The sequence below is a fragment of the Amblyomma americanum genome, chromosome 2, assembly GCF_052857255.1.
Source record: "Amblyomma americanum isolate KBUSLIRL-KWMA chromosome 2, ASM5285725v1, whole genome shotgun sequence".
In the NCBI taxonomy this organism is placed as follows: Eukaryota; Metazoa; Arthropoda; class Arachnida; order Ixodida; family Ixodidae; genus Amblyomma; species Amblyomma americanum.
In genome coordinates this window covers 203,948,374-203,971,044 of record NC_135498.1, presented here as the reverse complement: position 1 = coordinate 203,971,044, position 22,671 = coordinate 203,948,374, and the positions used below count along the sequence as shown (strand labels likewise).

Sequence of the window (22,671 nt, the reverse complement as noted above, 5' to 3'; positions counted from 1 at the left end):
TAATGCACAATCTAGCTAAGCGAAATTAGCGCGAAAGACGAGGACGACAAGGAAAGAAAACAACAGGACCAGCGGTAACTCACCACTGAAGGTTTATTCACAGGAAGCGAGGAATATAAAGAGGGCAACACAAACAAGATAGCAAAGCAAAGAGACGTGTAGCTGCGTGGAATCGAGGAAACGAAGCTCACTATCATGCAGGAATACCGACGGGCTGCTAATGCACAATCTAGGTAAGCAAAAATAGCGCGAAAGACGAGGACTACAAGGAAAGAAAACAACCGGACAAGCGCTAACTCACAACTGAAGGTTTATTGACAGGAAGCAAGGAATATAAAGAGGGCAAACAAGTAAGATAGCAAAGCAAACAGACTAGTAGCTGCATGGAATCGAGGAAACGAACCTCACTGTCATGCAGGCATACCGACGGGCTGCTAATGCACAATCTAGCTAAGCGAGATTAGCGCGAAAGACGAGGACTACAAGGAAAAAAAATAACAGGACCAGCGGTAACTCACAACTGAAGCTTTATTCACAGGAAGCGAGGAATGTAAAGAGGGCAACACAAACAAGACAGCAAAGCAAAGAGTAGTGTAGCTGCGTGGAATCGAGGAAACGAAGCTCACTATCATGCAGGAATACCGACGGGCTGCTAATGCACAATCTAAGTAAGCAAAAATAGCGCGAAATACGAGGACAATAGGGAAAGGAAATAACAGGACCAGCGGTAACTCACAACTGAAGGCTTATTCACAGGAAACGAGGAATATAAAGTGGGCAACACAAACAAGATAGCAAAGCAAAGAGACGTGTAGCTGCGAGGAATCGAGGAAACGAAGCTCACTATCATGCAGAAATACCGACGGGCTGCTAATGCACAATCTAGGTAAGCAAAAATAGCGCGAAAGACAAGGACTACAATTAAAGAAAACAACCGGACAACCGCTAACTCATAACTTATTGTTTATTCACAGGAAGCAAGGAATATAAAGAGGGCAAACAAACAAGATAGCAAAGCAAACAGACGAGCAGCTGCATGGAATCGAGGAAACGAACCTCACTGTCATGCAGGCATACCGACGGGCTGCTAATGCACAATCTAGCTAAGTGAAATTAGCGCGAAATACGTGGACGACAAGGAAAGAAAACAACAGGGCGAGCGCTAACTCGCAACTGAAGGTTTATTCACAGGAAGCAAGGAATATAAAGAGGGCAAACAAACAACATAGCAAAGCAAACAGACGAGCACCTGCATGGAATCGAGGAAACGAACCTCACTGTCATGCAGGAATACCGACGGGCTGCTAATGCACAATCTAGGTAAGCAAAAATAGCGCGAAAGACGAGAACTACAAGGAAAGAAAACAACCGGACAAGCGCTACCTCACAACTGAAGGTTTTTTCACAGGAAGCAAGGAATATAAAGAGGGCAAACAAACAAGATAGCAACGCAAACAGACGAGTAGCTGCATGGAATCGAGGAAACGAACCTCACTGTCATGCAGGCATACCGACGGGCTGCTAATGCACAATCTAGCTAAGTGAAATTAGCGCGAAATACGAGGAGGACAAGGAAAGAAAACAACAGGACGAGCGCTAACTCACAACTGAAGGTTTATTCACAGGAAGCGAGGAATATAAAGAGGGCAACACAAACAAGATAGCAAAGCAAAGAGACGTGTAGCTGCGTGGAATCGAGGAAACGAAGCTCACTATCATGCAGGAATACCGACGGGCTGCTAATGCACAATCTAGGTAAGCAAAAATAGCGCGAAAGACGAGAACTACAAGGAAAGAAAACAACCGGACAAGCGCTACCTCACAACTGAAGGTTTTTTCACAGGAAGCAAGGAATATAAAGAGGGCAAACAAACAAGATAGCAACGCAAACAGACGATTAGCTGCTTGGAATCGAGGAAACGAACCTCACTGTCATGCAGGCATACCGACGGGCTGCTAATGCACAATCTAGCTAAGCGAAATTAGCGCGAAATACGTGGACGACAAGGAAAGAAAACAACAGGGCGAGCGCTAACTCGCAACTGAAGGTTTATTCACAGGAAGCAAGGAATATAAAGAGGGCAAACAAACAACATAGCAAAGCAAACAGACGAGCACCTGCATGGAATCGAGGAAACGAACCTCACTGTCATGCAGGCATACCGACGGGCTGCTAATGCACAATCTAGGTAAGCAAATATAGCGCGAAATACGAGGACAACCAGGAAAGGAAATAACAGGATCAGCGGTAACTCACAACTGAAGGTTTATTCACAGGAAGCGAGGAATATAAAGAGGGCAACACAAACAAGATAGCAAAGCAAAGAGACGTGTAGCTGCGTGGAATCGAGAAAACGAAGCTCACTATCATGCAGGAATACCGATGGGCTGCTAATGCACAATCTAGGTAAGCAAGAATAGCGCGAAAGACGAGGACTACAAGGAAAGAAAACAACCGGACAAGCGCTAACTCACAACTGAAGGTTTATTGACAGGAAGCAAGGAATATAAAGAGGGCAAACAAACAAGATAGCAAAGCAAACAGACTAGTAGCTGCATGTAATCGAGGAAACGAACCTCACTGTCATGCAGGCATACCGACGGGCTGCTAATGCACAATCTAGGTAAGCAAAAATAGCGCGAAATACGAGGACAACCAGGAAAGAAAATAACAGGACCAGCGGTTACGCACAACTGAAGGTTTATTTACAGGAAGCGAGGAATATAAAGAGGGCAACACAAACAAGATAGCAAAGCAAAGAGACGTGTAGCTGCGTGGAATCGAGGAAACGAAGCTCACTATCATGCAGGAATACCGACGGGCTGCTAATGCACAATCTAAGTAAGCAAAAATAGCGCGACATACGAGGACAACAAGGAAAGGAAATAACAGGACCAGCGGTAACTCACAACTGAAGGTTTATTCACAGGAAGCGAGGAATATAAAGAGGGCAACACAAACAAGATAGCAAAGCAAAGAGACGTGTAGCTGCGTGGAATCGAGGAAACGAAGCTCAATATCATGCAGAAATACCGACGGGCTGCTAATGCACAATCTAGGTAAGCAAAAATAGCGCGAAACACGAGGACTACAAGGAAAGAAAAGAACCGGACAAGCGCTAACTCATAACTTAAGGTTTTTTCACAGGAAGCAAGGAATATAAAGAGGGCAAACAAACAAGATAGCAAAGCAAACAGACGAGTAGCTGCATGGAATCGAGGAAACGAACCTCACTGTCATGCAGGCATACCGACGGGCTGCTAATGCACAATCTAGCTAAGCGAAATTAGCGCGAAATACGAGTACGACAAGGAAAGAAAACAACAGGACCAGCGGTAACTCACAACTGAAGGTTTATTCACACGAAGCGAGGAATATAAAGAGGGCAACACAAACAAAATAGCAAAGCAAAGAGACGTGTAGCTGCGTGGAATCGAGGAAACGAAGCTCACTATCATGCAGGAATACCGGCGGGCTGCTAATGCACAATCTAGGTAAGCAAAAATAGCGCGAAAGACGAGGACTACAAGGAAAGAAAACAACCGGACAAGCGCTAACTCACAACTGAAGGTTTATTGACAGGAAGCAAGGAATATAAAGAGGGCAAATAAACAAGATAGCAAAGCAAACAGACTAGTAGCTGCATGGAATCGAGGAAACGAACCTCCCTGTCATGCAGGCATACCGACGGGCTGCTAATGCACAATCTAGCTAAGCGAAATTAGCGCGAAAGACGAGGACTACAAGGCAAGGAAATAACAGGACAAGCGGTAACTCACAACTGAAGCTTTATTCACAGGAAGCGAGTAATATAAAGAGGGCAACACAAACAAGATAGCAAAGCAAAGAGTAGTGTAGCTGCGTGGAATCGAGGAAACGAAGATCACTATCATGCAGGAATACCGACGGGCTGCTAATGCACAATCTAGCTAAGCGAAAATAGCTCGAAATACGAGGACAACAAGGAAAGGAAATAACAGGACCAGCGGTAACTCACAACTGATGGTTTATTCACAGGAAGCGAGGAATATAAAGAGGGCAACACAAACAAGATAGCAAAGCAAAGAGACGTGTAGCTGCGTGGAATCGAGGAAACGAAGCTCACTATCATGCAGAAATACCGACGGGCTGCTAATGCACAATCTAGGTAAGCAAAAATAGCGCGAAATACGAGGACAACAATGAAAGAAAACAACAGGACAAGCGCTAACTCGCAACTGAAGGTTTATTGACAGGAAGCAAGGAATATAAAGAAGGCAAACAAACAAGATAGCAAAGCAAACAGACGAGTAGCTGCCTGGAATTGAGGAAATGAAGCTGACTATCATGCAGTAATGCCGACGGGCTGCTAATGCACAATCTAGGTAAGCAAAAATAGCGCGAAATACGAGGATGACAAGGAAAGAAAACAACGGGACAAGCGCTAACTCACAACTGAAGGTTTATTCACTGGAAGCGAGGAATATAAAGAGGGCAACACAAACAAGATAGCAAAGCAGAGACGTGTAGCTGCGTGGAATCGAGGAAACGAAGCTCACTATCATGCAGTAATACCGACGGGCTGCTAATGCACAATCTAGGTAAGATAAAAAAGCGCTAAAGACGAGGACGACAAGGAAAGAAAATAACAGGACCAGCGCTAACTCACAACTGAAGGTTTATTCACAGGAAGGAAGGAATGTAAAGAGGGCAACACAAACAAGATAGCAAAGCAAAGAATCGTGTAGCTGCGTGGAATCGAGGAAACGAAGCTCACTATCATGCAGTAATACCGACGGGCTGCTAATGCACAATCTAGGTAAGCAAAAATAGCGCGAAAGACGAGGGCGACAAGGAAAGAAAACAACAGGACAAGCTCTAACTCGCAACAGAAGGTTTATTCACAGGAAGCGAGGAATATAAAGAGGGCAAAAAAAACAAGATAGCAAAGCAAAGAGACGTGTAGCTGCGTGGAATCGAGGAAACGAAGCTCACTATCATGCAGTAATACCGACGGGCTGCTAATGCACAATCTAGGTAAGCAAAAATAGTGCGAAAGACGAGGACGACAAGGAAAGAAAACAACTGGACAAGCGCTAGCTCGCAACTGCAGGTTTATTCACAGGAAGCGAGGAATATAAAGAGGGCAACACCAAAAAGGTAGCAAAGCAAACAGACGTGTAGCTGCGCGGAATCGAGGAAACGAAGCTCACTATCATGCAGGAATACCGACGGGCTGCTAATGCACAATCTAGTTAAGCAAAAATAGCGCGAAATACGTGGACGACAAGGAAAGAAAATAACAAGACAAGCGCTAACTCACAACTGAAGGTTTATTCACAGGAAGCGAGGAATATAAAGAGGGCAACACAAACAAGATAGCAAAGCAGAGACGTGTAGCTGCGTGGACTCGAGGAAACGAAGCTCACTATCATGCAGTAATACCGACGGGCTGCTAATGCACAATCTAGGTAAGAGAAAAAAGCGCGAAAGACGAGGACGACAAGGAAAGAAAATAACAGGACCAGCGCTAACTCACAACTGAAGGTTTATTCACAGGAAGGAAGGAATGTAAAGAGGGCAACACAAACAAGATAGCAAAGCAAAGAATCGTGTAGCTGCGTGGAATCGAGGAAACGAAGCTCACTATCATGCAGTAATACCGACGGGCTGCTAATGCACAATCTAGGTAAGCAAAAATAGCGCGAAATACGAGGACAACCAGGAAAGGAAATAACAGGACCAGCGGTAACTCACAACTGAAGGTTTATTCACAGGAAGCGAGGAATACAAAGAGGGCAACGCAAACAAGATAGCAAAGCAAAGAGACGTGTAGCTGCGTGGAATCGAGGAAACGAAGCTCACTATCATGCAGTAATACCGACGGGCTGCTAATGCACAATCTAGGTAAGCAAAAATAGTGCGAAAGACGAGGACGACAAGGAAAGAAAACAACTGGACAAGCGCTAGCTCGCAACTGAAGGTTTATTCACAGGAAGCGAGGAATATAAAGAGGGCAACACAAATAAGATAGCAAAGCAAAGAGACGAGTAGCTGCGTGTAATCGAGGAAACGAAGCTCACTATCATGCTGTAATACCGACGGGCTGCTAATGCACAATCTAGGCAAGCGTCGAGCCGGGTGCTCGGATAGACCATTACCGCCTCACTCTTTTGTGGCGACAAGGCGAGGCCTATTCTCCGGAGGTAGTCCGCGATGGCGCCAAGGGTCTCCTCAATTTGGGTACGAGCTGAGCGGCCATGGCGGGTTGGTGTCCTTGCGAAGACCGCGATGTCGTCCGCGTAGGTTGCTATCAGCACTCGGCTTTGCGCGCGAGGTGGGGTGCAGTTGGAGCTGCGCGAGCACCAGGTTGAGCAGAAACGGGCTCAGCACACTGCCGTGGGGCACACCGCACGGGACAAGGTGCCGGGAGCTGGTAGTCTGTCCCACATGGACGCACAAGTGGTTGTCCTGCAGGAAGGCCTGCAGAAAGCGGTAGAGGTGGCCGCTGACGCCTAGGGCCTCGAGTGCGTTCATGATAGCCCAGTGGGGCAGGCAGTCAAAGGTGCTCTTGATATCCAACAGCACGAGGAAAGCTGCCTCTCCGAGGGCGCGAGCCTGTTCGAGTGGGGCCACAGCATCGGAGAGGCAGTCCGCAGTGTTGCGCAGGTGGCGGAAACCGCTCTGCTGCGGAGGAAGCGCATCGCAGGTAGGCACGATTTAATTCAGCCTTCGCATTGCCATTGCCCCCATCGTCTTCACTGCGGTGAGGTGGCGATATGGGGCGGTAGGCGGTGAGCAGCTTCCTCTGCCTGCCCCGCTTGAGCACGGGAATGGCGACCGCTGTTCGCCAGGTGTCTGGGAGGGGCCGCTCGTCCACACCTCGTTGAAGGGGTCGAGGAGGATCTGGGAAGGCGGCACGTCCAGGTTGTACAACATCTTGTAGGTTAGGCCATCCTCCCCCGGTGCGCTGTTACGTTTGCGCAGTGAGAGGGCAGATTGCAGCTCTTGGATGGTCAGAGCGTCCTCGCAAAGCGCGAAGATCTGCCCCTGAACTTGCTCGGAGATGGGACGAGAAGGGGGAGGAGGCAGCGCAAGCTTTGGCCGTGCAGGTGGTGTTTCAGGGACGAAGTGGAGCGCCAGGCCCTCAGCCAGCTCCTCGGTGGTGATGCCCAGGTGGATGGCTGCGGCGAGGACGGGGTGTCTGGGCAGCCCTGGGTGGAGGAGAGCGCGCACTATGCGCCAGGCCCTGGACTGGTTCGCGCGTCCTCGAGGGTGTAGCAGAGCGACGCCCAGCTCCGTCGGCGACGCGCCGATGCGATTGTAGATGGTTTTATCCGACTGACGCCGTGTTCGGATGATGCGTCTCTGGGCGCGTCGGCGGGCGGCGCATTTTGAGGAATTTCACATCGGGCACAGGCGAACCGATCGGCTCCTCGCACACGGTGGATGACGCCTTGGCGCACTGAACTAGCCAGGCGAGGAAGTCCGCACCTTCCGGTATCGACGCGCACCTCTCACAAAACACATCCCACAAGATGACAACATATATAGGAACGGGGACGCGTGATGGTTGGTAGGACGGCGATTGTCTGATCCGTGAGTGTCTGGCGCGCGCTGCCACACATAGTCTGCCACACAGGACTGCGAGGCTAAGGTGACGTCGTTGGCGGTGGGCGCTCGCAGTGCTTTCAGGAAGGTCGGATCTCCGCGGCGGAGAGAGCAGCGTCGTAAAGGTCCCTTCCGCGTCGGTCACAACGTCGGGAGCCCCACGCTGTGTCGCGTGCGTTATAGTCGCCACACCGGATGCAGTCCCCGGCCAACCGGTGCGCAAGACGAGTCAGGAAGGTGGGGTCAGTCGGTGCGGCGATCCGCATGTACACGCTCGCCACCGAGGTGTCGATGCCCCGAATGCGAACGGTCACGGCGACACACTCGGTGGGGCCACCGGCGAGGTCGGCGACGTCGTGTAGTGTGTGTGGCAGGTCGGCGCGCACATAGATGGCTGTACGGGGCTTACCGACTGGGTGAGAGGGGTTGAGGCACGGGGAATCAATGCAGGCCACGGCAGCGCCCTTCGAGGCACTGCTGTATCCCACGAAACCGGAGAGAGCGAGGAGTTCGGCGTGCCAGTACATTTCTTGCAGCGCCAGCACGTCGAAGGGGTGCTGCGGCAGGTGTTCTGCGAGCTCAGCTGGTCGACGGCGTAGGGAATCACAGTTCCACTGTAGCAGACGCGGCCGGGACAAAGCTGAGCTAGCCATGATTGGTGAGCGCACATTGGGCGGCGAGAGGCGCTGCACACAAGTGTCGTGCTGGGGATGTGGCAGGCAGCTCATCAATGAGAGCCTGTATGGCCGCCGATAGCGCAGCGATCACAGAGTCGCGGGTATCACGGGAAGCCTGGGATGTATAGTAATGCAATTAATTTAACAAGAAAAAGATTAATATAACGCAGCGCTAGTGAAGAAACCATCGCAAAAATGTACGTAGAACTTGTGCACCGGGACAGTTATTACAGCGCCTACTTTTCGGCACAGTTCCTAGTACCACTTTATTTTTATTGCGGATAGGTTTATCACATCTCACTGCCAGAGCTAAGCAGGATTCATTAACCTCAGATACTTCAGTATTTTGGATGTTGTCGAGTAGGCTTTCATGTAAAAATTTCGGCAGATGCACTCTAGACTGCTTACGTAATGGAATGCGAAAGCTTTATTGTCCCTGGGTGCACGGTTTACGCATGATTTTTCTTCATGCATTAAAGCTACTTTCTGCGAGTTTGGGTTTGCGTATTGCTTGCCCACCAGAACGCAAACGTTCGGACCCTCTCGTTGTACGGCAGTGAGGCTGGCCGAGTTTGCTATTCGTGGAAGCAAGACGTAGACGTTCAGTCGCGGTTTGTAATTTGATACAATTCCACCCACAACGCACTCACCCGACATTTTATACAAAGCCACACGCGCGTATGGCCCCCCGGAACGCTGTACGACGAACAGTTGCAGCACATTTTTGATACGAAAGCCCAGGTACTCCATGGAATTTAATGTGCATATGTCTTCGGTCTGCATCCCTATCGCAAGCTAGCCTTCAACTTACCTGGCAGATATTAGCTATATGCAATAAAACAAAAAACGTACGGCACTACCCACAAAGTTGGATGACAAAATGTTGCGTCGCAATTTTGGCACGAATGTCGGGAAAACAAGCGCCACATGAATGCCGGCTAGTGGCGAGTGTATATAGACGAACAACCTGTCTGCGATTGTCTGAAGTGGCGGTTCTCTGCTTGCTGTGTGCGTCGTACGGCCCCTCGATGACGCCACTGTTTTTAAGGCGAATGCCTTTAATGGCCCATACTTGCGGCGATGACCTAGTCCGGTCTCGGATCATATCTGGTCTCAATTCATGTCACGCCGATTAATAAGTTAACTCGGTAAGAAAAAAATCCTTGTGTACGGCACGACTTGAACCACCATCCTTCCGATCCGCAGCCGAGCGCACTAACGACTACACTACTTCCCGCGAACGCGCATGAAGTTCTCCTAGGCAGGGACACTTCATTTCTCGCTCCTTTAATGGTAACACAATAATGCTTGTCTAGCCCGTTGTGTCGCAACACGGTGCGGGCAGGGAATTTTTTTCTTCAACCCAATCCAATCTCTGTTTAGGTTATACTTGCCCGTTATACTTAGTGGCACGGGCAGGGACACTTTATTTTTCGTTCTTTTTTATGGTCCCACAATAATTCTTGTCTACGTTTTACTTAGTGGCACAGGCAGGGACACATTCGTTCTTTTCAGAGTCCCACAATAATTTTTCTCTTGCGTAACTGGGGGAAATCCGACTGTGCGCCCTGCTTAAGCCCCTACCCCACCACCGGATACGGGCTGGTGTAATTTTGGCTGCGAGGCTTTGTTTCGGTGCAACGCCAGCGGTAGAGATGGGTAGGCCGGGGCCCATCCTATGGGGATGCGAAACCACATGGGAGTGGCCGCGACTCCCAAGTGACAGTGAAGGCCAGACGCGCTCGTATGGTCCGATACCTGAGCGGAGACAGGCCTGGAGACACACCCAGGCTAGGCCCACGAAATCTGGCATGGAAGGCATGTACAAAGTTGAGATTTTCAAATACATGCCACTTCCCTCCGCACGCGGGGGCGAGCACGTCTGGCGGCCGACGCGCCGATTTCTGGTTACGGGGAAACAGGGTCCGCGCGGGAGCTCACGGCAGCCAGGACCCTCTAAAATGGCGCCTCGAGGAAGCGGCCTCACGGCTGACCGCGCGGCCATCGGCGTCATTGCAGGACGCCGAGGTGGGGGGGGGGGGGGGGGGGGGGCGTAGCACTAACGGTGCGAAAACCGTCAATGTTGTGGAGCACCGGCGGAGTACACGCGGGTTATCTCACCCTAAGTCACGTTCTTGGTTTGTGGCCCGGTCAGCCCAGCTTTGAACACTCCCTCCCCAATAGGAACGGAGCAAGCTAGGGGAGAAAATAAGTGCATGGTTAGTTGGTTGGAAGAACAGCTGGGTCCCCCGGAGTGGTTAGGTCATAGTGCCGAGGGCCGGAGGGCCGATAAGCTGACGACCTAAGCGTCTATTGACCGGATCCCACCACACATACTTACGGTGTCTGAAATAACGCGAAAAGAACTCGACGGTTTGTAGCTGCCAGGTTGGCAGCTAACCCTAATAGTCGTGGAGGGGCCCCATGTAGCTGACCCCAGGTTAGGTTGTCCTGTCCCCGGCGGTCGGGGCTCGTTGGATTTGGTGGGTGGTCGGGCATCCCGTGAGCGGGGCGGCACCATTGGGAAATCATGACGCCCTCCGTGTCCTGGCCAGGCAGGCCAGCAATGTAGTCAAGACATTACAAAGATCAAAGCAAAAAACTCGCTGTGCCCATTCCCATCCCTATTCCGATATCCCCTTTACCGACAACAATACAACCTATTCTTTTCACTCATCCTCTCCGCCGTCGTCCCAGGGGAGATTGGGGTAGTCTCCCCGGGCCCGCTCCCCCAGCTGTGGGTCGCTATGTTGCTTCACTCTCTCATTTTTTCTTTTTTCCCCACGTACGAGTGGTAAAAATACCATTGCCCTCGGGCCTTTTCTTTTATCTTCAAATTTGATCAAGCTTGTTATACGTCAGTGGTGCAGGCAGGGGCTCATTATGATTCAACAATTTAGGTTGCCCAAGCCTAATATATGTCCCTGTGTGTCTAGCGTATCTTGGCACGGGCAGAGACACTTTCTTTCTTTACTTTTTTTACACTCCCACAAAAATATTTGTCTAGCGTAACGACGCTGGAGAGTGTTTGCGGAAAGGCGCGGAATCAGGCGGGTGCCTGCCAAACGCCCTTCAGTGTCTCCAGCATTTAAGATTGACAAACAATTGTGCACTTAATCAACATCTTAACCCCACATCAGTGTGGGAAGCAGAAACACCGCTCTGAAGGCTTTCGCCTCGGTGCAATTTATGTCAACAAAGTATACCCCCCCCCCCCCCCCCCCCGTGACTTTTTCTTGCTTTCGCTAGAATTCTCAGTATCATCTGCGAGTACACACACGCCGGTGGCTTTTATCGTAATGGTACTTGTAATGGTTTTACATTAAAACTGTTTAACAGTCAACGTAGAAATATGTGTAGTGAAATCGAAACGCAATGAAAGACAACAGCGCACTCAATGAACGCAATTTCTCAGATACATGCAAGCGCCTTTCAGTTTCCTTTCAGATATATACTACTGTGACCGGCCGAATCAGTGTAAAATCTTCGCGATACAGTTGGTTTGGTTTATGAGGTCGAAGGTGCTAAAGCGACTCATGCAATCAGAGACGCTGAAGTGAAAGGCTCCGGAAATTTCTACCACCTGCGGTTCTTCAATGTTCACTGATGCCGAATTGTACACGCGGCCTCTAGAATTTTGCCTCCATCGAAATTCCACTGCCGCAACGGGGTTGAACCCTCGTCTTTCGGGTCAGCTGCCGAGTTCCATAACCAGTGAGCCACCATGTCGGCACGATATAGTTGGGTCCACCCTAGTCTTGTTCGCTACTTTGCACGGCAGTAGGGCCCAATGTCTCTGTTGTTATGACAAACAGGTTCTGAAAAATACAATAAGACTGTTTTTGTAGCCGCTGCATCATTCGCCTTGAGACCTTATGTAAGGATAAAGCACGCCAAACTTGTGTTTAACACTAATTTCCAGTCGCTGGTACAAATTGGTCAACTCTTTCTAAGAGGCAACAACGAGACAGCTCCAAATTCCGCGCTGTTGCCAGCAGTGTCTGCATGCGTATGACATTATCGCTTCGCTCAGCAGACGTTACCTACATTGTAGCGATCTAGTCTTAACCACACACGCATGTATGCTAAAGAGATTATACCTATGAAAAAAGATACCATAAACCAAAAAATGACAGCGTTTTGCATCATGTTTGTCGCGCTACTAATTTTGTGTAGTGCGCCAAATGACCTGGCATAATTCCTCTTTTGGCCTAACAAACTACGGATCCTGAGAGCTGCCAAGGAGCAGAACATGCAATCCTTAGCAATATCCAATCCACCAAATACGTGTAATTTTGTTCTTTGCGTGTATTGCAATTTAATTTGGGGCACTTGCAACAAAACTGACACAGCCAGATTATTACCATTACAAAAAAGAGCTCTGCGCGCATGTTCTCCTAATCCTTCCTCAGGTGACTGCTTATTACAGTCCTTCAATGTTCTTCCATTCTCACTGTGCTATAAGCTTTCAGTTGCTGTTCATATTTATCATAAAATAAAGCAGGACATCACATCTTTCAGAAACAAGTACGTGAACAGAAACATACGCTATAGTCTGCGAGTCAGTTCTTTTATTTCCAGTCGTGCCCGGACAAACTACGGCACCGAACACATTGATAACCAAATTTCTGCAGTTTGCAATGTGTATCCTTCCATAATTGACGAAGCTGTAACTTGTAAAACCACTTGTCATTTCAAAAAGAAAATGAAGATGCTTTTTATGCGTACGACTGACCCATCAAATACTTGTGCTATGTAGTGTTTACAGTGATAGCCTCACTCCTGTCATATTTTCTATTGTGTTGCGAACTGTAGCGTTACTGGTCTTTTTCTTTTCTCTTTGTTATCCTATGTGCCTTCATTAACTTTCAACTACTGTGAAAATTGAACTAAAGAGCTTGTTGAGTTTTAATGAATGTAACCACCCCTCTGCCTTTGATGTGTGACCCGGGGTGAGGCCTCGTCAGGAAGAATGCCAGCAGCTTCTTCCTTTTGTCTCATCTCGTGGGCATGTACTGTGCATACAAGTTCATGTCTGAATAAAATGATTGATTGATTGATTGATTGATTGATTGATTGATTGATTGAATCTAATGCGTAATTAGATCGTGACAGTCTGCCATATCGGCGATGCAAAACAAGGAGGTTGAATACATGACAGTACCTCTCCTCAAGTGATTTTCTGCGCTGGCTATATCATGCGCTGCTCTAGACTCAAGCGATCACCTGCCTCTTCGATTGCTCCTTTGAAAGAATCCTCCCCGTTCCGTTTTCAGATACATCCTCCGCGACTGATCGGAACAGTGAATGACGGAAAATCGAAGCAGTTCGAAGCAGTCGTGCGGGAAGGTGTTAAAGCAATAGCAAGCTTAAAGTCGGAACAAGGACCCGCTATGTGCTGCGGCGAGAACGGCAAACAGATTGTGGAAATCGATGCCTTAATAGCGGTACGTATGCACTACTCTGCTTGCGCTGAAACTCCACAAGGTTAAGATGGTGGACAGAAGAGAAGCGTTAGCGAAAAGATAATTTTTTTGGAAAGCATCATTAGGATCTCTTTCCTTATCTACAAGAAGGTAGTTTTGGCGGACCCCACGAGAAGCGTTTTGAAGACTTGGCACTGGTGTAAAATTAATTATTCTACTAACGATCCTAGAGTAAGCAGTTGCAAAAAGATCTGCTGATTGTACACCTACAGTTATCGGCATAAAAATTTTCCACATTTTACGAGCTTTCTTTTCGCGATATACCGTATTGCTTGGCGTAGCACCTGAGCTCCATGTGCATAACTGTTATTCTCTCATTATTTCGGCTGTCCGTCCTTTCTATGTCTATATGCACAGCTATATTCTTATCTGTGGGCAGAATCATTGAGCAAAAACGTTGAACCTGACACTTTTTTTCTAGGGATGGTTACAGGACGACGTAAAGTCCTTGGATTTTGGAAGTGTGGACAGTTTCAAATTAGAAAAAGGGGTAAGCCCAGCATTTTCGTATTTTTACATATTCGCATTACTAACTAAATCAGTTATTCTTTTATGTGGGCTCCAGGAATAAACTAATTTTATGCCTAATTTAAAATAATTCTGAGGTGGCTAACCTTTTCAGGTAACTTTAGTTGACATGGTGGCCAGTAAATAGAACAAATAGGTGATTCAGCATACCGCAGACGCGCTAGCGCGGACGTCTAGCGGTTTTACGCACGCGTGTCGCGCACTCGCGGTGGTCCTACCCGGTTGCACGCTTGCCGCTGCGCATGCGAAGCTCCCGTAATCAAAACCAGTATACGTCTCGGCTAGCACGCCTCAGGTATGCTTTACTCTCTAATAGCGGCACATTATCCAGCACAAAATATTAGTGAGACTCATGAACGACGTCAAACCACGTACCATATCACTGACCGAGTATTCAAAGAGCTTTGATATTGTCGACGCTAGCAGACATCTGCATGCTTACTGATTAAAACCTTCCGCTGCAGTGCACTTGGTTGCGTTGTCCCCATTTGCTGGCGCAGATCTTTTGATTAGTTTTGTTGCAGCGCTTATGTTACGAATATAAAATATATGAAAGAGGACGTAAATATGCAATGCTAGAAATGAGTATGACGTCACATAGCGAGAACGTAGCAGGAAGCAATGCTTTTTTTACCAGGAAAAAAAAATTAACCGCGAACTTCGCGTTCCATCAACCGCGGTCGGAAAGCACCTTGCGATACCGAGTCATCTCAACATTGATATAAGGGCATCGAAGAAACTCCGAGGTTTGAAAGCAATGAACACTAATTCATCGCATGCGTAGGCAGTCCCAGAATGTTATCTGTGCATTCATGTAGTTCCACCGCAACTCATGGGTATGCTGCTAGGCACCACGAGAACTTCGTGTATCAAGCGACAAAAAGGATTGGAGGTCACGGCACAGCTCAAGATTACTTATCCGCCATGCGAACCGGCCAGCTTGTGACGGATTACCAAAAATTATTATTATTAATATTATTATTATTATTAATATTATTATTATTATTATTATTATTATTATTATTATTATTTAGGTTTATGGTTTATGGGGGTTTAACGTCCCAAAGCGACTCTGGCTATGAGAGACGCCGTAGTGAAGGGCTCCGGAAATTTCGACCACCTGGGGTTCTTTAACGTGCACTGACATTGCACAGTACGCGGGCCTCTAGAATTTCGCCTCCATCGAAATTCGACCGCCGCAGCCGGGATCGAACCCGCGTCTTTCGGGCCAGCAGCCGAGCGCCATAACCACTAAGCCACCGCGGCGGCTATTATTATTATTATTATTATTATTATTATTATTATTATTATTATTATTATTATTATTATTATTAATAATAATATTATTCTCAGTGCTGTTTGATGTGAAAATAATTATTTACTATTTGTCAGATCAACTTGCGCAAACAAAAGAACGGCCTATAAAATACCAGAACGACATGGTGTCGTTCTCCTATTGTCTAGTTCCCGGTTTGCTTTGCGCTGGTCCATCAAATCATGCAAGTGAAATAGCCGAACACGTAGTGTTTTTGTGACTGCTGAGACGTCAAAAAGTTCACCTAAAACTGCCACGGCAATTTTAGACTCCTACGCGCTTGCCTACAGCATAAGAGCCAGGTTTCGTGGAGCAAATAAGAATATTTTTCACATATAACGCAAAATTATATAGGAAGGTGAACAAACTGTGTGTGAACTGATAGGGAAGCAAAAGCCGTAAGCGACTGTTTCAATGCAGGCGAAGTGCTGGAGGCCTATGTACTGTGCCATATCAGTGAACCGGAGCCTTTCACTACGGCTTTCATGTAAGACTGAGTCGTTTTGGCACGTAAAACCCCATAAAGCTTAAAGTACAGAGAAGCAGTGTGCAAAGCTCTTGGAGTGAATGAGTCGCAAGAATCCAGCATATACTGCCACAACGCAATCCCGGTCATGTGCAGATAAGCTATCGGCTTCGCAATGGACGTCTTTTTTTTTGGAACAAGGATTCCATCACTTAAACCTGACGCCTCACTTTTTTTTCTGCAAACATTCTGCGTGCTGCTAAAATCGGGGTGGCAGTTATGAACGTTCTCGGCATTGTGCTGCGTTGCAGAAGTTAGACATAATTTATTCTGTGAAGAAAGGTATCCTACTCACGAAAGGTGCTTCCCTCTTTTGCCGTAGTACAGTAGTGCTACCTAGGAGTATAGCAGGACCCTAGAACCACACAAGAATGTCACAACCCCAGGAAATTAATTCGCGCGACGGGGTAAATGTTCGAGGAGCTCACACAAAATTTGTTTCTTACTGGACAGGGTACTGTACTAGGTTTATTCGGGCAGGAAAGGTGTTCCCAAGTTCAACAATGTTGTTAGTAATTGTATTTAATTGACGTGAAGCATTTTTCTTTTTTGCCAAAGAATAACACAATTGCAATAATTCAGACTTCGTGAATTTTGTTCCTGCAAAAAATTGTGGTGCCAAAATGCACTATGTCGCGAACAACGTCTCATTGTCAGTTTTTATTTTAATATGCCTTGCAGAATTTTTTTTTCACTTTAAAAAGAAACCACACGAAATGAAAACAAATCGCATGTGATTATGCGCTTTTTCGTTGTGACAGCAGCGCCCTCAAATGCGCAATTCTTGAAGGAACGTTCGATGGTACCGCGAATGGGATTGGGCAAAAACATAAAAATTGGTGGTTGCGGAAAAAACTTACACAGAGTAGTTTAGGGCACGCAGGCACCTGGGCCCCCGCACGGCTCCACTCCACTCAAACGTTGATGTTCCTATGGCCCCTGACGTCTCAGCCTAGTCCATGGCGTTTTTCAGCGCGACCAGGTACTCGGAGCGTTGCGTTGTCTCCTAACTCTCCCAGCTGTTGAGGTGCTGTCAGGCCCCCCGTTGGAGGCTCCACCGGGCATAGGAATGGAATTTGGTCAAGGGTGGCGGTGAGGTGGCGGCAGAGGGCGCAAGAGGTTTCGGTGAGGGCTTGATGGTAGCGGAACATATTGTCATGAGCTCCATCTATACTTGCTATTGACTGCTCAGGGCAGATCGCATACGAAAAATGAAGAGGATCGTGCGGAGTACTCGTGAACTGAGTCGCGCCCGTTTCGCCTGGCTCCCGCTCCCACCAAGCATCTGGTTCAGGACGCCCTGGCCCGTCCCCCGGTTGCCTTCTCGAGTTTCCGCAACAGTCTGTGACGTCTGGCAGAGGTGCTTGGTGTACGCAACGAAACTGCTCGACGTCCGCTGCGCCAGTGTCTGATCCAAATCCCGGCCGTCGTCCCTTCGGTGAGGAGGCGGAGATCCCTGCTAGCTGGCGGCTACAAGGCTACGCTCCAGGATTCGGTCTTCCGTCAACCCTCAGCAAAAGGGGTGTGGCGTGACTTCCCAATGCCAGGCAGACGGTGACCCAATACCAGCAGACGGACTCCTTCCCTGCTCCTGCCGTTGTCTACCTCACCATCGCTTCTCCTACGGCTGAAACGTTCCGTGGCGCTGCCTCGAAGATATTGACGACTGGCTCGACCAGTGCGAACGGGACGCCCGCCACAATGGTTGAACTCCAGATCATTGCTTGCCGAGTCCGTTCTTTTATCGGGAGCGCACTGCTCGTCAATGTTATGAGAACAAGACCACCCTCGCGTCCCGGGATACCTGCAAGAATTACAAATTATACATATTTTTAGCGCAACCACAGCAGGACACAGAGAACAGAGACAAACACGAGCGCTAAGAATTAACCACGTAAGATATTCGTCATTAAATTTCGGCGACAACGTGCAGAGGATATCCTGCATTCGAGGTACCAGAGATCCAATGAGACCATGATCAATTTCGTCGAGGACGTCTTGCGCGCTCTTGTGCTAGGCTCAAGAGCGACATTTTCGACGGACTGATCCGGGATCCACCGACAACAGTTGCCGGCTTTGTCACCGAGACGACGAAGATTGATCGATTCCTGGCTTCGCGTGCTTACCATTACCGTCGCGTTGCTGGAATTTCTAGCATTTCCAGCCTCTCTGCTGCACGCACGCCGCCCTCACCATCGACGCTCCGAACTTTCCCGAGATCGTCCGCGAAGTTGTACGGCATCAACTTAGGCAGCTGATCCCGGCTGATGCCAGTCCAGCCTCTTCCTACCTCACCGCGGCTGTCCGTGAAGAAGTGCAACTCGTCCTCTATCTCCACTCAGTGTTCCGTTGTTTTCGCGCCTCTCAAGCCGGCCTGACCTACGCTTCCGTCGTTCGTCGCTCGCCGCCACAGCCGCCGCCGGCGCCGGTCCGCCGCCATTCCTCGTCTGCACAACTCCTACCGGACCCTCCGTCTAGGTATGACCCCGGACCGAAGCAGCGGGGCCCCAGCAAGGCAGACGTTGGAGGACAACCGACAAACGCCCGCTGTGCTTCCACTGCGGAGAAGCAGGCCACGTCTATCATTCTTGTCGTCAGAGTGACCTCGGTCTTCGCTGCTTCCAACGGGACGCTCCCCGTCCTCGATACGGCGAGCAGCCTCGTGACATCGCATAATTCTGGCGCCATTCGCCGCCATCCGAGCGGCCTTCTCGTCGTGACCTTCTCTCGCCACCGCCGTGCGGGTATAATTCCCCGTTTCGCAGTATCCGGCGGGAAAACTAGGCTCGGCGAAGCCTGGAGGTGGCGTTACCGAACCCGCACGTGTTAAATGCCTGCAGGCGCACCGCTTGGCCCCCCTTCGGGTACCGGCGACCTTCTCGGCGAACTTCCCTACGACGCTTCCGACGACCATCCCGACGACGCTTCCGACGAGTCTCTGGCACGGTGTGCAATAATCGATGTCGTTATTTATGGCTACGACGCGACGACACTCGTCGACACAGGTGCCGCCATTCCGTTCTGAAAGGGGAGCTATCGCGCAGATTGCGCAAGGTTATGACGAAGTGGGATTTTCCAGCAAACAGAACCGCCGGAGGCCACCTCGCGAATCCAGTCGGCAGATTTACTGGCTGTGTTGAGGTTAACGGCCTCACGTGCCCCGTTACCTTCGTTGCATTGCCGAACATTTTGCGAGATATTATTCCCACGCATTCTTTAGCAAGTTTGGCGCTCCAATTGACCTGTGAGGCCGCCGCCTCACGCTTCGTCGACCTAGCACTACCCAAACGATCCTGAAGACGAAGCTTTCAGCGGCCCGCATCTTGGCGGACCACGTCACTTTACCGCCTCAGTCAAGTGCGTTCCTGCGTGTCAGGTCCAACCAAGTCGCCTCTGGAGCAGTTCTGCGAGAGGAAAGCATTCAGCTGCTTCTGAAGCGGGCTCTTAGTGTTTCCCGCGGACTTGAGGATTTGGATACTGGCAGTTCTCACGTCCTCTTCACCGACTTTCGAAGCGCTTCGCAGCAGATTACTGATGGCCCTGTTCCTTGTACCATCGAGCCGGTTACCGCCCCTATTGACGTTTGGACGGTGTCCGAAGCAGCTCCCTCTCCGTCTGCTTCCCAGCAGCAGTGCTGCCAGACGCGCTGGTAGCACTGCTTGCAGAATTAACCGCCTGCTTCTCCCCGTCATCTGGAGTTCGCCAGACGACTATCGCCATGCACAGAATTATTACCGAAGACGCTGTTCACGCGTTCGTCAGTCCCCTTACAGAGTTTTTTTCAAAAGAACGCGAAATCATCCAGCATGAAGTGTGTGATATGCTGGCCGACGATATAATTCAACCATCACGCAGCCTTCGGACAACTCCAGTGGTGCTAGCGAAGAAACCATTTGGCACATTCGGTTCGCGTTCACTATCGGCGACTCAGCAACGTCACCAAGAAGGACGTTTATCCGCTCCCACGCATCGAAGACGCGCTATGTCATCTACGATATGGCTGTTATTTTTCGTCCATCGAGCTGAAAAATGGTTATTGGAAAATAGATGAGCAAGACCGAGAGAAGACGGCCTTTATCACCCCGCATCGCCTCTATGACATTAAAATGATGCCCTTCGGCCTCTGTACTGCCCATCAACCTTTCAGCGCGTTACTGACACTTGAAGTGGCGAGCATGCTTGGACTAGCTTAATAATGTCGTAATTTTCTCAAGCACGTGCCGCGACCTTCTTGTCCGGCTTAAAACGATCCTACAGGCTATCACCAGCGCATGCCTCACTCTCAAGTCGACAAAGTGCCAATTTGCTTACGCCGAACTGAAATTCCTTGGTCACGTAGCCAGTAACGAAGGTATTCGTCCAGATCCCGAATAAACAGCCGCCGACGCATCATTCCCCAAACCATCAGACAAGAACGCTGTGCGGAGGTTCTTGGGGCCTATGCACCTACTTTATGCGCTTTGGGCACAATTTATCAGCTGTCGCTGCGCCACTTTCGTCACGAGTCACAACGTCGCTTTCCATCGGTATTATGAATAGCAGTGTGCATCTGAACATCTGAAACAAAGCGTGCCGACCTCCTTTGTACTCCGCTCCTTTCACCAGGACGCCGATACAGGAGTGCACACAGACGATCGCAACGCCGGCTTGGACGCCGTGCTTATTCAGAAACAGAACGGCATCTAGCGTGTGATTGCGTGCGCGAGTCTGGCATATCCAGGGCAGAAATGAATTACCCGAAAACTGAAAAAGAATATCTCGCGGTTATTCGGGCGGTTACTTAGTTCAAACAATACTTGTACAGAGGCCAATTTTAGGTTGTTACCGATCACCGCTCCCTATATTGGCTCTGCACTCCTAGGGACCATGCAGGGCGACTTGCACTGTGGGTCCTTAGGCTGGAAGAGTTCGACTCCACGATAGAGTATAAATCCGGCCGCAGGCACACGCACGCCGTCTGTCTCTCGAGAGCCACAGTTGATTGAGCACCTATACATCAGGACCACGAAAATGAAGACGGCTTTCTAGGATGAGCACGGTAGATGCGGCAGCGCGGCAGAGAGTCGGCACTGAAATCCGTCAAGTCATCGCGCATTTGGAAGTACAAGGAGGCACCGTTCCAGTCTTCTTGTGCGTACTACCCACCCAACGTCTCCGCCACAACGTTCTGCACAAGAACTTCGCAGCGAGTGCGAAATCATGGCTGCTTGTTGCTCAGGCTGACCTACTCAACGAAGTAAGGAAGCCTGCCATGATGACACAACATCCGGATATTTGGGGTCGAGTCGAACACTCGTCCCAATACGCATCAAGCACTATAAGCCGCAACTAGCTAAGACGGTTCGTCATTACACCAGGACCTGCTGTGATTGTCAAAGTCGTACGACTTTGCCCGTGCAGCCTTCAGTGCATCTTCACCCCATCCCGCCGACGACGACTCCGTTTGAGCAAATGGGTATCGGTTTCCATGGGCCTTTTCCAACTGGGGAAAGCGCTACGTTGCTGTCACCACGGATTACGTCACACGCTACGCCGAGTCGCGAGCCTTTCCTTCAGCAACAACTGCAGATGTGGCGAAGTTTTTTGTCAAGTCTATCGTCTTTTGTCACGGTGCCCTAAACGTCCTGATCGCTGACGGCGGTGCCACGTTTTTGTCTTAACTCATGGCAGAGATCTTCCGCATAAGCCATGCACAGCATCGCAGAACTACCGCATACAACCGCTAAACGAACGGGCTCACAGATCGTCTCAACAACACCTTGGCAGAGTTGGCCATTTTATGTGAATGCTGAGCACAGAACATGGTACGAAGTTCCGCCATATTTTACTTTGCTTATAACAACGCCCTTAAAGAGACCGCCGGGTTTTCGCCGTTCCACCTGGTTCATGGAAAAGTAACTGCAATGCTTGACACTAGCTGCCCCAGGACCCAGATCCCTATGCTCACAATGATGCTTAAATCGTTGCACAACGCGCGGAAGAAGCTCGACAGCTGGCAAGACTAGGCATCCAAGACCGTAACCGCGTCGCCACACGCAGGTAAAACCTTCGGCTTCGAGAAGTTTATTTCCAACATTGCGATAGTGTGTGGGTGTGAACTCCAGTTCGACGTCGTGGTCGCAGCGAGACGCTCCTGAAGCACTACTATGGACCGTACAAGGTGGTCAGTAGTATAGGCAATGTAAACTATGAGGCGCTTCTGATTGTGCCGCGAACATCTCGTCGGCCCCGTTAGTATGACGTTGTTCACATTGAGCGCCTCAAAGCTTTCTATGACAGAAAGGAGCCGGTCTTTTAACTCTTATCGCTTTATTTACCTTTGACCTTTTTATTTATGCCTGTATGCGCGTCGGGATGATGCGTCTTTAGAGAGGAGAATTCTTACTGCTGCATTACTGCGAACTGCTAGGGGCAGCTCGGCAACGAAATAGAGGACCATGTGGAGTGCGCGTGAACTGAGTCGTAACCGTTTCGGCCGGCACCCTCTCCCGCCAAGAGTGTTTAGGACGCCCTGGCCTGTCTCTCGGTTACCTTCTTGGGTTGCCGCA

The 22,671-nt window shown here is 49.3% G+C and overlaps 1 protein-coding gene across 1 annotated transcript in view; it reads left to right on the top strand.

The window, feature by feature from the left end:
- Positions 1–22,671, top strand: part of LOC144119413 (uncharacterized) — a 599,791-nt gene that overhangs the window by 272,506 nt on the left and 304,614 nt on the right. The window contains exons 8-9 of the mRNA XM_077652039.1: positions 13,545–13,715; positions 14,176–14,244. Of these exons, the coding sequence (XP_077508165.1) occupies positions 13,545–13,715; positions 14,176–14,244 (240 nt within the window). The remainder of the gene's footprint in view (positions 1–13,544; positions 13,716–14,175; positions 14,245–22,671) is intronic.